General features: G+C 45.1%; 1 protein-coding gene across 1 annotated transcript in view; it reads right to left on the bottom strand.

The window, feature by feature from the left end:
• KANK1 (KN motif and ankyrin repeat domains 1) overlaps positions 1 to 15,332 on the bottom strand; it is a 30,759-nt gene extending 15,427 nt beyond the window's left edge. Inside the window, exon 1 of the mRNA XM_009993613.1 lies at positions 12,683 to 15,332. Coding sequence (XP_009991915.1) covers positions 12,683 to 14,906 — 2,224 coding nt within the window. The 5' untranslated portion in view covers positions 14,907 to 15,332. The remainder of the gene's footprint in view (positions 1 to 12,682) is intronic.
• Between the last annotated feature and the right edge of the window lie 1,127 nt (positions 15,333 to 16,459).

Genomic DNA, 16,459 nt, shown 5'->3' with positions numbered 1-16,459 from the left:
GTGATCTTTTTCAGAAAATAATTTTTTAAAAAAAGGCGAGTTTTCTTTCCAAGAAAACATACAATAGAAGGAAAAACTATAAAGATATTGGCTTAAAATGGATGAAAGGAATGGTCCTTCCTTTTCCTTCTCTTTTGGTACATGCTGTAACCCTGGCTCCTGCCACCGGCTCAGGGCAGACTCGCTGATTTGCTCCTTGCTGACATACCTGAAGAGCATGCTCATGGGCTCTGCAGGTTCCTTCTGCAAGAGCAGTACTCTTGTTATCTTACTTTTTAAAAGGAAATTGCATTTTCCATGAAAAAGAAACTTTTCAGGAAACTTTCCTTTTTGCCATCATTCTACTAATTCAGAAAGTTTATATACTTTACCCATTTACTGAGACAACTGCAATAAACTCCCACCCACTGCATTTCTGGTTTTGTTTTGGGTTTTTTTGGGTGGTGGAGTGTTTTGTTTGTTTAGGTTGTTTTGTTGAACAGGATTGTACTGAGCTAGTAGCTGAATTTAAATACAATTCCAAATGTTTGGGTTATACCTTTTTTCTGATTTGCTGGCATCCACTCATTTTTTCCTTTGTGTTTTTAAAAGCTGCGCTAATTACGCACAGACTTTTACAGATTCCCCTGGAATTGCTCCAGCTGTTCTATTACAACTGCTCTACAAAGCTGCACAAATGCTTTTGTTTATGGAACACACTGTGTTTTTACACACACATTCTTCCTTACATGATCTTGCTAGCATTTTACAGATAAAAAACCAAAAATGTTTAACATACTTTAAACACTATAACTTCTTTCTTTCAAAGCTTGCTTCAACCACTTGTGCCTCCATAGGTTTTTTATTTGTATTTATAAGGAATTAAACCACAGCTGCCTCATTCAAACAGATGAGTGGCACTGCAGAGGATGCTAACATAATATAGTAAGGTAAATTCCAAACATCCATTTTTAGAAATACAGCTGACAACTTCACTGCTCTTGCTAGACTGCCTTTCCCCCTTCTTGCTTCACCTAAGTACTTTTATTTTCCTATAATGAAGCTCATATTTCCAAGCACTGTCACTTCCCAGCAGCTTTCTCCTCCTTGCTCCCATTCCCAACCAGGTCTCCAAGCTCCCAACAAACTCTCCTCTCTACCCTCATGGATTTCCAGATTCCTGCTCCAGCAACAAGACCTATAGCCCACTTCCACCATTTCTCATAGTTTCTCCAAGCTATACCTGCTTTGGGTATTGTCAGACATGTCACTACAGGTACAGCCAAAAAACTTCTGTCCACTCAGGGAAAGGGAGGGTGAAGGCAGCAGCTACCCCAGTGATCCTTGTGCAGAGCAATCATATCATAGAATCACAGAATGGCTAGGGTTGGAAGGGACCTTAAGATCATTCAGTTCCAACCCTCCTGCATGGGCAGAACATCTCCCACTAGACCAGGTTCCTCAAAGCCACATCCAGCCTGGCCTTGAACACTTCCAGGGAGGGGGCCTGGGCAACCTGTTCCAGTCTCACCACAGGCACAGGAAATAATTGCTTCCTAACATATAACCTAAATCTACCCTCTTCCAGGTTAAAACCATTACCTACCATCCTATCACTACACACACTGGTGAAAAGTCCCTTCCAGCTTTCCTGTAGGCCCCCATCTAGTACTGGAAGGCTGCTAGAAGGTCCCCCCAGAGCCTTCTCTTCACCAGGCTGAACAGCCCCAACTCTCTCAGCTCATCTTCCTAGGAGAGCTGCTCCAGCACTCCAGTCATCTTTGTGGCCCTTTCCTAGACTTGCTCCAATAGTTCCATGTCCTTCTTGCTTTGAGGGCTCCAGGACTGGACATAGTACTCATGGTGGGTCTCACAAGAGTGGAGTAGAAGGGCAGAATCACCTCCTTTGACCTGTGGCCACATTTCTTTTGATGCAGCAAGGGACACAGTTGGCCTTCTGGGCTGCATGTACACAACACCAGCTCATGTTGAGCTTCTCATCAACCAGCACTCCCAAGTCCTTTTCCTCAGGGCTTCTCTCGATCCATTCTCCACCTAGCCTGTATTTGTGCTTGGGATTGCCCTGATCCATGTGCAGGACTTTGCAATAGGCTTGGTTGATCTTCATGAGGTTGCCATGGGCCCACAACTCAAGACTCTCAAGGTCCCATTGGATGGCAATGCTTCTAGACACGTGCCTGTGTCCTTGAGATGTAACGAGCTCCAGTGGAAATCAAAAGCTCCTACAGCTCTCCTCACTTCACAGTGATGACCAGCTTTGGTCAGGTGCCTTCCCAACAGTGAGCAATATCCCCCATCTGCAGCCAAGGAGAAAAGGACTGCCAAGGCCATGAAGCGCTAACCAAAACAGTGATGTTTTTAACTTCTGTAGCTGAAATACAAGGAACCTGCTGCTTGCTTGGAGCAGTAACAGCTGCAATTACAGAGTACCAAACAGAGTAACCACTTCAGCTGCACCTGGTGGTGGCTGCTGTGGCTAGTTTTACCGGGCCTCCCACTCTGTTTCAGCCTCACCACCAAAGGACATGAGGAGGGAGTGGAGGAAAACTGCTCTGAAGCAGCAGAGATACGCAAAGCCTCTTAAGATGCCTGGTTTTAGTGTAGCTGAAGTCTGTCAGGCACTACAGTCCTCCTCTGCAGGCAGCTGGAACAACCAACTGCAGCCTGTCCTGGGAACACCAGCAGGCTTGTGAGTGCTGGAGCTGAGGGATGCTGGCAAGGCAGCACAGAGCAGGGGTCCTTCCTGATGTGAACCAATGGTGCTTTGCAGTGCCCTGTCATCCCTCTTCATCAGCACTCAGGCCCCTGTTCTGGTTTGGTGGGATTTCTGGTAGCAGGGGAAGGGCAACCGGAGTGGCTCAGGTAAGAAGCTCCCCCTGCTCCAAAAACAGTCAAGAAGCCATTAGAGGGAGAATAGATACAACTCAGCGATTAACACACAGAAGAACCAGTACAGGTTGGGGGCTGACCTGCTGCAGAGCAGTGTAGGAGAAAGGGACCTGGGAGTCCTGGTAGATAGGAGGATGACCATGAGCCAGCAATGTGCCCTTGTGGCCAAGAAGGCCAATGGCATCCTGGGGTGCATTAGAAAGGGTGTGGTTAGTAGGTCAAGAGAGGTTCTCCTCCCCCTCTATTCTGCATGGGTGAGGCCACATCTGGAGTATTGTGTCCAGTTCTGGGCCCCTCAGTTCAAAAAGGACAGGGAACTGCTCGAAAGAGTCCAGCGCAGAGCTACGAAGATGATTAGGGGAGTGGAACATCTCCCTTATGAGGAAAGGCTGAGGGAGCTGGGTCTCTTTAGCTTGGAGAAAAGGAGACTGAGGGGTGACCTCATCAATGTTTACAAATATGTAAGGGGTGAGTGTCAGGGAGATGGAGTTAGGCTTTTCTCAGTGATGACCAGTGATAGGACAAGGGGTAATGGGTGTAAATTGGAGCATAGGAGGTTCAAGGTGAATATCCGAAAAAATTTTTTTACTGTAAGAGTGACAGAGCACTGGAACAGACTGCCCAGGGAGGTTGTGGAGTCTCCCTCACTGGAGACATTCAAAACCCACCTGGATGAGTTCCTGTGTGATGTACTCTAGGTGACCCTGCTCTGGCAGGGGGGTTGGACTAGATGATACCCCTAGGATTCTGTGATTCTGTGAACTGATATAACACCTGACCAGAGAAGGTCTTGGTGGAGAAGAGCTGTGCTGGAGGAGAAGAGCTGTGATGGAGCAGGAGAGTGGTACTGGTGGTTGGTGAGGAAGAAGGGGAAGAAGGTGCCCCAGCAGATGGCGAGATGGCAGCTGTGCCCCTGCACTCATGGAGGAACGTGGTGGAACATTCCCTGAAGGTGCCAGGAGGGATCAACTTGGCCAGTAGACTTGGATGTTGTGGCCAGTGGATTTGCTGCCTGTGGACTCTGATTATGCAGCTTTGGAAGACCCTGTTACCAGGAGAGCTGGGTGTTCCCGAAGCAGCCCCTGACTCTGTGGGAAGCCCAGGCTGGAGGAATCCTTCTTCCTGAGGAGGAAGGAGCAGCAGGAACCACCAGCCTGTGAACTGACTCTAAACCCCATCCCCTGTCCCCCTGTGCTGCTGGGGGGAGGGAGGGAGAGAAACTGGGAACAAAAGGATTTCAGCTTAGGAAGAAGGGAGGGGTGGGGTAACATATGCAAGCCCTGTTCTTTGTGCTGTGTCCTGCATGAATCCAATTAGTGTGAAGTTAAAAGTACTATTTTTTCCCCAAGTTGAGTCTGTTTTGCCAGGGACCTTAATCAGTGAAGAACCCTCCTCGTCCTTTGTCTTGACTCATGAGCTTTGTCCTCATCCTAGAGTGTGTGTGGAGGAGGAGTTGAGTGAACAGCCATGGGATTGTTCCTTTGTTGTCGTGTTGGGCCCAAACCACAACACCCCGCAAAGCCAAAGACTGAACTTCTCAGGTGTCTCCCTTCTGCCCTGAGACACTGGGGAGGGAGATGCAGGGCAGGACAGAGAGACAGGACAGTAGCAGCCTTTTCTCCCTTGCCCCACAGCCACTCTCCTAGCTAAACCTGCCACTGATGCAACAAGTTGTTAGTAGGTGCCCTCTTCTAGTTCATTCCTCAGTGTCTGAGAAGCACCAGAGTGCGTTCTGGATCTGGGGCAGCTTGCCCATGCCTTCAAACAAGGAAGAGAAGGTTTATTGTTTATTGTTTCGCCCCCAGCACCTGACAAAAGACGATGACATTAAGGCCTGAGAACCAGCAGACAACAAATTATTGCACATTACATACACTAGCTGGGCTACACTGTGCCTACAGCACCCAAAGTTCAAGGAAAGACAGCTTTGTGCACAACACAACATTAATGCTCCAAGCTATTAATCAGCATTTCATATCAGCTCTCAGCCCTCCCCCTTTACAAGATAAGGAATACAAAGATGTTTGGAGAGCAGTAGCCTGGAGCAAATCACTTGGAAACATGGATGAAGGAAGCAGCTGTGCTACCCAACACTACGGTCAATGATTTAACAGATGAAACAACTGCTGCCCCCAACCCAGAAAACTTGAACAAGCCAAATTCCCTCTTCCTTCATGACACCTGCAGGGTTGCTGTCAAATCTGCACACTTTTGAAGTCTGGAAATAAACCCTGGCTGAATACCAGCACCAGTCTGCACAGACCTTAAAACACACTCCTCATATCTCACCTCACACAGATCTTAAGCATGATTGCACAGAACCCTTCTCAGTGGCACCAGGTTGTGGTGCACAATGCTGACAGTCCATCAGCCAACAGGCTCAGCACTTAGCCAAACACTGCCTCCAGACAGAGCTGCTCAGGTAGACTCACCCTGCTCATTTTTTGTTTGTTTGCTGTTGGGGGCAAATAATGCAACCTTGATAAAAGCTTCTAAGTATTGAAATAGCATAGCTAACCACAGCATGGAGCTGCCAGGAATTTCTAAATGTATACTGCCATATAGTAGAGGGACCTAGGAAAAGCTCAGGATTAATTTAGAAGCAGAAATATGATAAGACCAAAAAAACAAACAAAACCAAAAAACCCCCAAACCAACCAACCACAACCAACTTAAAAACGTCAACTGTTCATAAGTCCTTATGCAGAAAGCTACTCATCAATTTCAGTGAGTGAAACAAGTGACTGAACCATTTTCAGTGGCTTAGCTCCACTTGTCTGAGGGACTTACAGCACCTGTTTTAAAATTTCTAGAAGGAATCTTCTCTCCTAAGTCACTTGTGCTTCTGAAAATCTCACCAATTTAAACAAGGGAGACAGCAAAACTATACATCAGCAGCAGATTACCCATGCCATTTCTGGCACCTAGAAGCTCCATCTATTGTTATTAAGATGTTATTTCCCTTCCTAACTGCAGATCCCTCCCATTTATGAGAGTATGAGTAGTCATGTAGTAAGCAGGTTCAGGTAACTCACTGGGCAAGTTTCAAACAGTACTTTTTCCCCTGAATTTGACCTGAATTTGTGATAGCAGAAGTCCATGCTCTACCTGCTTTTGAAAAATTCCATTTAGTACAATTGAAGCAGATCTAAGCATTACTATAAAAACAATTTAGCTTGACAATACTTTTATACCACTGGAAATCAAGATCATAGAATCATAGAATCCTGGGGGTTGGAAGGGACCTTGAAAGATCATCTAGTCCAACCCCCCTGCCAGAGCAGGGTCACCCAGAGCACATCACACAGGAACTTGTCCAGGAGGGTTTTGAATGTCTCCAGTGAAGGAGACTCCACAACCTCCCTGGGCAGCCTGTTCCAGGGCTCTGTCACTCTCACAGGAAAATGTTTTTTTTCTGATATTCATCTTGAACCTCCTATGCTCCAATTTGAACCCTTTACCCCTTGTCCTATCACTGGTCATCACTGAGAAAAGCCTAACTCCATCTCCTTGACACTCACCCCTTACATATTGGTAAACATTGATGAGGTCACCCCTCAGTCTCCTTTTCTCCAAGCTAAAGAGACCCAGCTCCCTCAGCCTTTCCTCATCAGGGAGATGTTCCACTCCCTTAATCATCTCTGTGGCTCTGTGCTGGACTCTTTCAAGCAGTTCCCTGCCCTTCTTGAACTGAGGGGCCCAGAACTGGACACAATAGTCCAGTGTGGCCTCACCAATGCAGAATAGAGGGGAAGGAGAACCTCTCTTGACCTACTAACTACACCCTTTCTGATGCACCCCAGGATGCCATTGGCCTTCTTGGCCACAAGGGCACATTGCTGGCTCATGGTCATCCTCCTGTCTACCAGGACCCCAAAGATGAGTGCAAACAAGGCCAGGGGAGTCAAATACCATCAGGATGAGAACTTAGCTCTCTGACTGGAATATCACAGGCTTCTAGCTAAAAAAAGTGCACAAGCTTGTTGCCTGTGTGTTAGCCACACAAAGATTTTAGTTTTAACCTGTTGATCAGTGCAAGTGTTTATTTGCACAATATGTTTATAAAAGAAAGTACAAATAATACGCTCCCTAAAGACAGTGCTTAAATGCTATCTGGAGCATATACAGCAAGGAAATTCTTCTCTTTCACACTGTATGATTTCTTCACAGTGCAAATAAGCTCCCTATTAAGTTAGTTTAACTGAAGAACACAAAAATCTTCTCAAGGGTCTTAAATCTTACTAAGTTGCTTTTTCCTGAAAAAAGTTATTTTTTCATATAAATAGTTTCCATTTGGTCTACACATCAGAACTATTGAAGAAAAAAATCCATTCTACTATGGGAAATTAAAAAGTAGTGAAAAGCAAACATGTCACATTTAAACATTCACAATTATTAACTCATCTACCTAATAAATATTACCTTGAGAAGATTAGGCAGTTAAATTTTAAAAGTTATTTTTAAGCCGTTTCAACTCAAAAGTCAGTGAATTTAAAAGTTCAGAACAAAATATTGCCACATATGAACTATGGTAAATCAACAGAAGCCAGATTCACTGGGCATCCAAGTGTATATAAATGCTGCAGCTACCATTTGCCTCTGGGGAATATGCTCCTTCTTACAGGAGGACTCCTCTAATAGGATTACAAGAATAATCTCAATTTAACTTTCACTCTCACTTTAACCATTTTTTTTGTGTTGAGAAGCTGTTTTCTATCCCCAAACTAGCTTGTGAAGCCAGTTTGTTGAAACTGGAAGTCAAAACCAATTCCTTTAATTGAACAAGATTGAACACTAAAAAATTACATGTCTGTGAAGCAGCTAATCATCTTATTTATTAAGTGCTCTCTTTTCCTAGACAACTTCGCGTGAACCTCAGTGAAAGTCATCCTTAATTTCCCTAATGAGTGGTAGATCAAAGCACCTCATGATGCTGGGCACAGCAGGAAGGTCCGCCCTCCCTCCTTTCAAGGAGTTATCTTCTCAGCTGATGCTTTATTGTTGCTGCAATACAACCAGACTTCCTTGGAAAAATGGGAATCTCCTTAAATATTCATAGGTGTGCTTGTTACCATGGAAGTTGAACTCTAAACAAAGCTCATCATGAACGTCATGTCCCTGTGCCACAGCACTGGGATGGAACTGGGGTTTTATCAGTCACTTTAACAGACAGGCCAGCAGTTCAGACCTTGCCACTTTTTAAGCAGCAATAGATTTGAAGGAAAAAGTTATTTATACCATAACAAATTATACTCTTTGTTAATCGAAGCAGAAATTAGTGTGTAGAGCAGCTTTCAGATTCAAGCCCTCCATGTAGTTCTGTCACAGAACAAAATCAGCAAATATTCTAATGATAATAATAAAAATAATAAGCATGTGTTAACACATGACCAATGAAGTTACATCAAATCTCTTAAAAGAGGTTTTATGGAGTTTCACTTGACTAAAGTCTTTATAGGACAATTACTGACCAGGTTTCTGTTTCTCTTGTGATAGAACCAGATGGGTATTTAAAACAACAACAACAAAAAAAACCCAACCCTGCTAAACACCTCAGTTTCTAATATAAAGGTTGCTACCGTTTTCAAATGATATGGGCACTTGAGCTTTAAATGTTGTTACAACTATCAGGTCAATAAATACCACCTGCCACATGAAAGACACAGAGAAGCCCTGTATTTTTTGAGATGCCAGCCAGGCATATGTGAATAAACAGTCCTCATCTGACACACAGATGGGACCATCTGCATGACTGTTTTGCATCATGCACTGCCTTACAGGGAATATGAAAAATGCTCCCTGTATGTCAGTCACCCTCTCCCCAGCAGGGAGATGGATGGATCCTCTTTATTACACAAACAAGCACATCTGTGCAGAAACTTAACCTGGTGATTAAGGCATGCACCTGGCAGAGTTGAAGCTGAGGGCGTCACTCTTTTGCCTATATGTAGATAACCAGTGCTAGCTTTGTAGCAGCCCAGAGCTTTGCAGGGCCCACCAACATGCCTGCACCTCCAACAGCACTGGATCATGATCCTCAGACAAGCCTCAAATCTTCAACTGCACTAGTGTGGTCCACGCTGCCAGAAGGGGGGATACCAACCCATCAAGCTACACAGTCTTTGAAAGAAAATACTACAAACTTTTCAAATGGAAGAGCTGTGAAGAGAAAATAACTTTATCTGATTCCCTGCTGGTTTTGCATTTTGAATGATGATAGAGCAAGAGAGACAACCATGGCCCCAATACCTCATTATTCCTATACACCACCTTTGGAAAATCAGGTGCTTCTTACACCACCACCATTCCTTCTGTCTTTCCACTGCCCCTCAGCCTGCCTCACGCACTCTGGGAGAGCAAGTTGAAAACCGTGAAAGATCTTTCCACCAGATGGCACATAATGTTTTCCTAACCCATGAGATTTTCTGACATCACTTGCCTCCTGCTTCCTTTCACTCCCTCAAGTTTTAATTCAAGAAGTTGCCTTCTCCTCATTATGATTAGTGTAATGCTTCCACTGGGGTGCTCAGTCTGGATTACTCCAAAAGTGATGGTAAAACTGATACTCCAAAGATCATCGAGGCAAAATAACCCTGCTTTTTCATGTCAGATATGCTCAGGTAATTTTCAAGGTTTACAACACAGCAGTTGTTTTTAAATTTCACCCTTGTAAACTCATTGCCTATGAAAGACATCCACCTATAAGACTTCTGGAAGAGTCCATGTAATTAAAACCCCTACAAGTGACATTAGGCCTCTGGTTCATATTTACAAAATGAATCACATGCACACTCAAATGTAACTTTCTGAAACTTCTCAAAAGTTCTGTGACAATAAACTGAGAACCTGAACATGCTCTCCTCTTCTAGTGCTCTATATCCTGTCTGCTCCAAGGATCAGTTCTCATCTAGGTTTGTCACCCACTTCCATACATTCCAGCTGGACACAAAAAGTTTGCCAGTGCTGGCTAACATGACTTTGTGGACGTCAACCTGTCAGGCCAGCAGGTTTGATTTCCCTGACGTCACTAGAGCTTCTGAAATATAGTGTGTATGTAAATAAGAGTTGCTTAGCTACGGAAGTGAAGGTGTTTATTTTGCAACAGCAATATACTTATTGCTTATAGACCTGGCTGAGAGATCACCTCAGAAGTCCACTTAGCTTGTGTCTAAGGATGCCAGCTGCAGGGTCAGCCCACGTCCTGCTCAGCAGGCTCCAGCTCTTGCGCCTGCATCTCCACCCTTTGCCACAGGTGGTGTCAGGGGCTGCCAGGCTGCAGACGACCCTGCAGCACAGCCCTGGTCTGTGAGGCTGAAAATGTGACTGATGTGCTCCCTCAGGTATCAGAAGCAGTATAGACCACTAACCCTTTAATATGGCAAGTTGGTACCCAAATTACACGACTCAAAAGCCAGCTCAGCTATTTTTGCCCTAAAAGAACCCTGGTCTCTAAGAGGCGCTTCCTAAGGATGCTCTTTCAATAAAATACCAGAGACTACACCACTGCTGCTAATCTGAAACCAGACACTTCTGCCTCTATTTTCAGACCATTTTTCTAAGAAACCAAGGCTTGCAAGGCCATGCTTCTGCCAATAACTTAAATCCAATTGCTCATTTTAACCAAACAGGACTAGAACCTCGGTGCTCTGAACGATTTTTATCTTTATACAAGCTTTAGAGAATATGGCTTAGATGCCATGCCTGGAGAAAGGAGTGCTGGTTGAGTTGACACATGACACTTGAAAAATTACATCCAAGAGACATAAACGTGAGGAAAGACTTATTAAGAGCTCACAAGTTATCATGAGATACTGATGCATGGGGGGGGGAAAGGCTTTTTTAGTTTCAGTGCTCACACAATTACTTAAGTTAGTGCTTCATTCTGAAAAAAATTATTCTACAGAAAAAAGTAACATATAACCTGTAAAATCACTAGAACAAGCAGTAGGACTAGCAGATAAATGCAGAAAAAACAATATTCTCAAAAGTAACAGAAAGAGAAGGGGAAACATTGCAGGCTTATACCATTTCCACTCCAGTTCTCCATGGTCTAAACTATTATAGCCAGAGCTTGATTTATGCACAAAATCCTGGTGTGTAGCTTTCACCAGGGACTAAAAATAAAAGAGATTTTACACTCAGCATACATAGCTAAAGATAATGGAATTACAAGTTAAAATTAAATTATTCCAGAATAATTTTATCAAGAATGTGAAATCTGAATCTGAGTAAGAACATATTTAGTAAAATATGATCCATCACTCCACTTGTGTCTAAATACTTTCAAGTCTCTAGAATAGCACATTTGATACCGTGCAGCAAAAGCAGGGAAAGGAATTGAGGATTGACAGCTAACAAAAATTCTGGTTCACTGTCTTCACAGACACTTTTAGTGTTGTCTAGATACTCGTTTTATTATAGTATCATTATGTGTAAGAAGCCCGAAATACAAAGTGCACACCAGAAAGACAGTAATATTGCATATACAGTATCACAAGATATCATACATTTTCTTTACTGCAACATAAATGTTGCTTATTGCTTTACTATAGGAAACTAAACTTTTTACTTCATCTCATTTAATGGATGGCTCCATTTAGTGCGTGAACATTGAAAAGAATAATTTACCAAGCTGCCTTTTAACAAAAATGGGTAAATTTCAAGGCAGTAAATGAACCGCAAGAGTTTCACATAGCAGTGCTATAAATGGTATTTACTTAGGATTTTTTTTCCAGTTCAGCACTGATGGCACCAAGGAATTTGCACAACTTTTTCCTGATTTCCTTAACCTCTTGTTTCAGTCACTGTATGACAGGACCAAGGAGACTAACCAATAGTCTCTGCCAGGCTTTACATACTTGTTTCCTCTAAGCCAACATTTATAATCTTAATAGGAATGTGGTTGGATTCACCTACAAGGTATTAGAAAAAATGGCTAAGTTTTAAACCAGACCATCAGACACCCAAAAATAATAATTAAAGAAGTAAGCAACTTTACCCTTGGGAATAAAGAAATCACTCAAATTAATTGCGTATATATTAAAGTTCATAAATAAAATGCAATGAGTATTTAAATCTCAATTCTTGCCTTTCCTGAGTGTCACAAAAATCTCCAGCAATAATTACAGCTTATGCCTTTCAAACATGAGGCTATAATTAGGTATTAGGACAAACAGTTATTGGAACAGAGAAGATGCAAGATGTGGTTTCTGTGAAGTTCTCTGGAGTTGCCTATTAAAGCAATCAGCCCTGCTGGAATGGGGAAAGCACCCACATCTCCCTGGCTGAGAGGCACGAGGAACAAAGTCAATGGAAGAAGCACTACAAAATCCTGGGAAATATTGGTAGTAACAAGCCAGTTTGATACAGATACTGAATGTAACTTTCAACTCCAACAAATCTTGACACCACAGTCCTTAAAAACTGCCTGTCAAGTTTAAAGGAGAAAATTCCAAACTTCCAGGCATTAACCTCATATTACAAAATGGAGTCAACACTTTGCATGGCACTCAAACCCTGCATACTTCTAGATACCTCTCTTGCATGGCCATCATCATCACCAGGCCCTTCAGACTCCACTGCAGTAGAAGAGACAAACTCACCTCTGGTTTCTCAGCTACCAGTGGTGGGCTGGAAAAAATACCCAACTGGCATATTCAGCAACAACCTTATGTTCCACATTTCAGTGGGGAGGACTACACATTTGCTACCAAACCAAGTGAGAGCCTGGCAGGTTACTGACCTGTGGTTCTGGCAAGAAGTGGACCAAACGTGTGTCAAACACAGGGCTTACCTGACGTGCTGCTTCTCTCCATGCACTGCTTCTGCAGGTCCAGACTCCGTAGCTCCTCTGTGCTGGCGTATTTCATGACTGAGTTGATGGAGGAGAGGGTGCTGATGAGCTGCGAATTGAGGGATCCAATCTGGGAGTGGGGCTCCCCAAAGGCTTCTGCCAATTCACTGTAGTTCTCAGCAAGCAACATCTGCTGTTCCTGCAGCAGCTTCTGCACACGCTCAATGTAGTGATCCAAGCCTGTCCTCAGCTCAGCTGGAGGCAGAGGGCTTTCCAACAGACCACTCATCGGCTCACACACCGACTCTCCACCAACACCAATGCTTCTGGTGCCAGCTGGCACAACCGGCAGTGGAGGGGGTCCACAGGCAATGCTCCTCATTTTAAGACCAACTAGGTAGTTCTCATGAACATTTATCTGCCCAACACCACAGTCTTTGGTTTTTATTGCAGAAGGCTTTTCAAAGCCAGGCTGACTAGAGAGCAAGGTGCCCACTCCAACCGAACGGGTTTTGGCAGAGGCGTGTATGTCCTTCACACGGCCGTCGCCTACTGCCACGCTGCGCATCTCCACGCTCTCCGTGTTGGTCTGTTTATCACGGCAGCTCAGAGAAGTGTTTGTCCCACAGTCCACCAGGGATGCCATATCCGTGCTTGTGCACTGGCTCACCATCTCCAAAGCAGTGCTGGTTTGTTGGCTAGCCATAGAAGGCACGGCCATCACAGTTGCCTCTGCTCTTGGCACAGCCTCTGTGGCTGTTTCGCGGGACACGCTCTCTTTGGGGGTGCAAACCACCACGTCCACAGAGCAATCCCCACAGCCCACAGACTTTACCGCTCTGACCGTCTGCACCATCCGGTGGGGGCTCGGCATGCCTGCTGGCTCCTCCGTGTTGACACCTGTCTCACAGAACCTTGTCTCTGCCCCTACCGCCTTATCACACAGCTCAACAACCCCCCCCGTGCCCTGGTCTCGCCCCTCTGCCCTCTCCCCCACCAGCCACTGGCTCATCAGCAGCTCGGGGCCCGCAGCTACGCTCCGCATGCCAGGTCTGCAGGAGGTGCCAACGCTGCTCATCTGCAGGTGGTTTCCCACTGATGAATCAGTAACATCCACGTGGTCTCCCACCATTTGGTCTCTCATTTGTACAATGGCCTCCACTGTCCTGCTGACGACACAGGGCTGAGCCATCACAGCTTTATCCATTTTTTTCCTAGAACCAGCTGCCTGCAGCTCCTGTTTTAATTTGGTCATTTCCCTGTCATGGGTCGTTTCCTTTAACTGAACCTCTAGTCTGTAAATCTTCTCCTTAAGGGCTTCAATGGTCTGCTGCTGAAGCTCTATCTCTTTTTCGACCTCTGTAGACAAGCCAAGCATGGCCTCTGTCACCCCAACTCCAGACTCTCTCATTTCCTTCTCTGTCCCCACAGCTACTTCTTTGTGTTGCCTTGCAGATCTGTTGTATATAACCACATCATTCATGTTCTCATCAGCACCTACAGCAACAGATCGGGCTTCTTTTGTCAGGCTTTCTCTGTTCGCCCAAAGATTTGCCGGATTTTCATAGTTGCTATCCTGGATTTTTTTCTCCAGGGCTTGCATCTCAGCCGTCAGCTGCCTGAACTCCTCTATCCTCTGAGAAGTCTGCTCTGCACTCTCCATCTCTTCCTCACAATCTATATACAGTTCTCCACCTCTTCTCACCTGAGACATGTGTTCCCACTGGTCTGCATTTCCCGCACTGTAGGATCGCTTTCTGAAACCATACATGTCATTTTGTGTGGCTTTCCTCTGATTTTTGAGTTCAGCCATCATGTGCCTCTTCTCTTCCTGTAACACTGAAATTTTGACCTGTAGCACAGGAATGGTCTTGACTTGCTCCTCAAGTTCCTTCAGACGCTTGAGGGCAACTGCCATTTGCTCCCTGATGTGCTGCAGATGCACTGGGCTCACATTGGTGACTGGAGTGGATATTCCCGAGCTCATGGGGCTGTGACGGATGGAACTGCCCAAGGAGGAGCTGAAGCAGGCACCATAGTCACCATTCCCCTGATAGCCATTCTGCAGCTGCTGAGACATGTGACTGTAACCACTGGATCCCACAAAAGAGGGGAGGGAGCTCGTGGAGCCCATGCCTCCAAAGCTCGAAAGCCGGGGCCTGCGGACATCTCCAGGTGTGACTTGCATCATCCTCTCCTGCTCAAGTCGCCTCCGTGTTTCCATTAGGGTTTTTGTTACATGGAGGTTGTGCCGAGGAGGCTGGGGGGAGGGAGGAGGAAGCTGCTTACTCTCAGGGATGGTTAAGTAGGAGGGAGATGCTTCAAAGGAAACTGAGGGTCTTGCAGGGACAGACAAGGTTACTTGACTCCTTGCTGCCAAACAAGACTGCTTGTTCTCATCACTGTTTGATGAAGAGAGAGACTCTGTGGAGGTCCAGCCACTGCACTGCCCACCAGAATTCTTGGTACACACTGAGGCTGCTATGGCTTTCCTCTTCTTTCGGAGGTTTAGTTTCTTAATGGTATTCCCCTTTTGTATATCATCCACGTACTTCAGAAAATCCAAGTCCAGCTGGTAGCCGTAAGGTGTTTCCACAAAATAGGGGTCTTTCCGTCCTTTCTCATCTTCTCCATTTATAAGAGCTTCCTCTTTTTCTGGAAAAGAAGAAACAAAATCAGCACTGAAGAAACTATACCTCAGTAAACTGAGCACCGAAACACAAGCACAGAAAGATGGGCACTCGCAGCACGCCGGAGGCAGAAACTGCTGCTGCAGCTCAGCAGGCAGACCAGCTTTCCGCTGACTGACCCTCAACACTAAATCCCGATTAACTTTTTAAAAGTTAATCAGTAGGTTTTCAAATGCTGAGAAGTGCATACCCATATAAACGTGGACGCATGCATACACACAGATAACGTCTGTTAACACAGAGGCACAGGAGTGGCACAGCTAGTAGCTCAAAGCTGTTCTTCCCCGAATCCCTCCCGTCTTACCGTGTCTCACCAACTTTTTGCATGCACTACCCTGTCATGTAAAGATCAGAGGATTACAAAGTACTGCACAAATCATCCAGAGACTAACTTCTCTAGGGTGTGCATTTGAGCAGTCGACAGGAACTCTGACCCTGCTCCTTATGCAACCAATGCCATTAAGCTTTACACAGATCTACAGCTGTTTTATGGCTTTGGGAACTGCTGCCACAAGAGCAGCAATACCAGTTTGGTCTCACCTCAGCTCATGTTACTTCCACTCGTGCCTGTGCCTCTTTTACTTTAAACTGCAGAAAGCCCCCAGCACTATGACAGGTAGCAGGACTCCCTTCTTTCCCTTGCCCGTTCCAAATCCCACTGCTGAGGGAGACAGCAGTGGTCAGCTTGCATGGGAGGAGAACCCGTCTGCCCTCCAAACACAGGACGCGCCTGTCCACACAGCAATCTAAATAAAACTCCACCAGACCTGACGGGCTTTCTTGGGTTGAGTATTTATAAAGATTGCTGCCATACAACCTTCTCCTCCCTGACCCACTTGAGAGAGACACACAAAAAAAAAAGCGCAACAGAAAAACCAAAACCAAAAACCAAACAAAACAAACACACACAAAAAAACCCCAAACAAACAAACAAAAAACCCAAACAAAACCGAAAAGGAGAAAAACAACTGTTGCAAGTTACGAGTTGGAGAAATAATAGAAGCCAGCTTTCCGGTTACCTGAATTAGCCACATGCCTCTGCCCCCACACTGCAAATTTTCCAGCCACGTACGGCTGGCCCAGCTTT

The sequence above is a fragment of the Chaetura pelagica genome, unplaced genomic scaffold, assembly GCF_000747805.2.
Source record: "Chaetura pelagica isolate M959 unplaced genomic scaffold, ChaPel_1.0 scaffold42, whole genome shotgun sequence".
Taxonomy (NCBI): Eukaryota; Metazoa; Chordata; class Aves; order Apodiformes; family Apodidae; genus Chaetura; species Chaetura pelagica.
The sequence above is the reverse complement of the archived record's forward strand: the minus strand, read 5'-3'. Positions and strand labels throughout refer to the sequence as shown.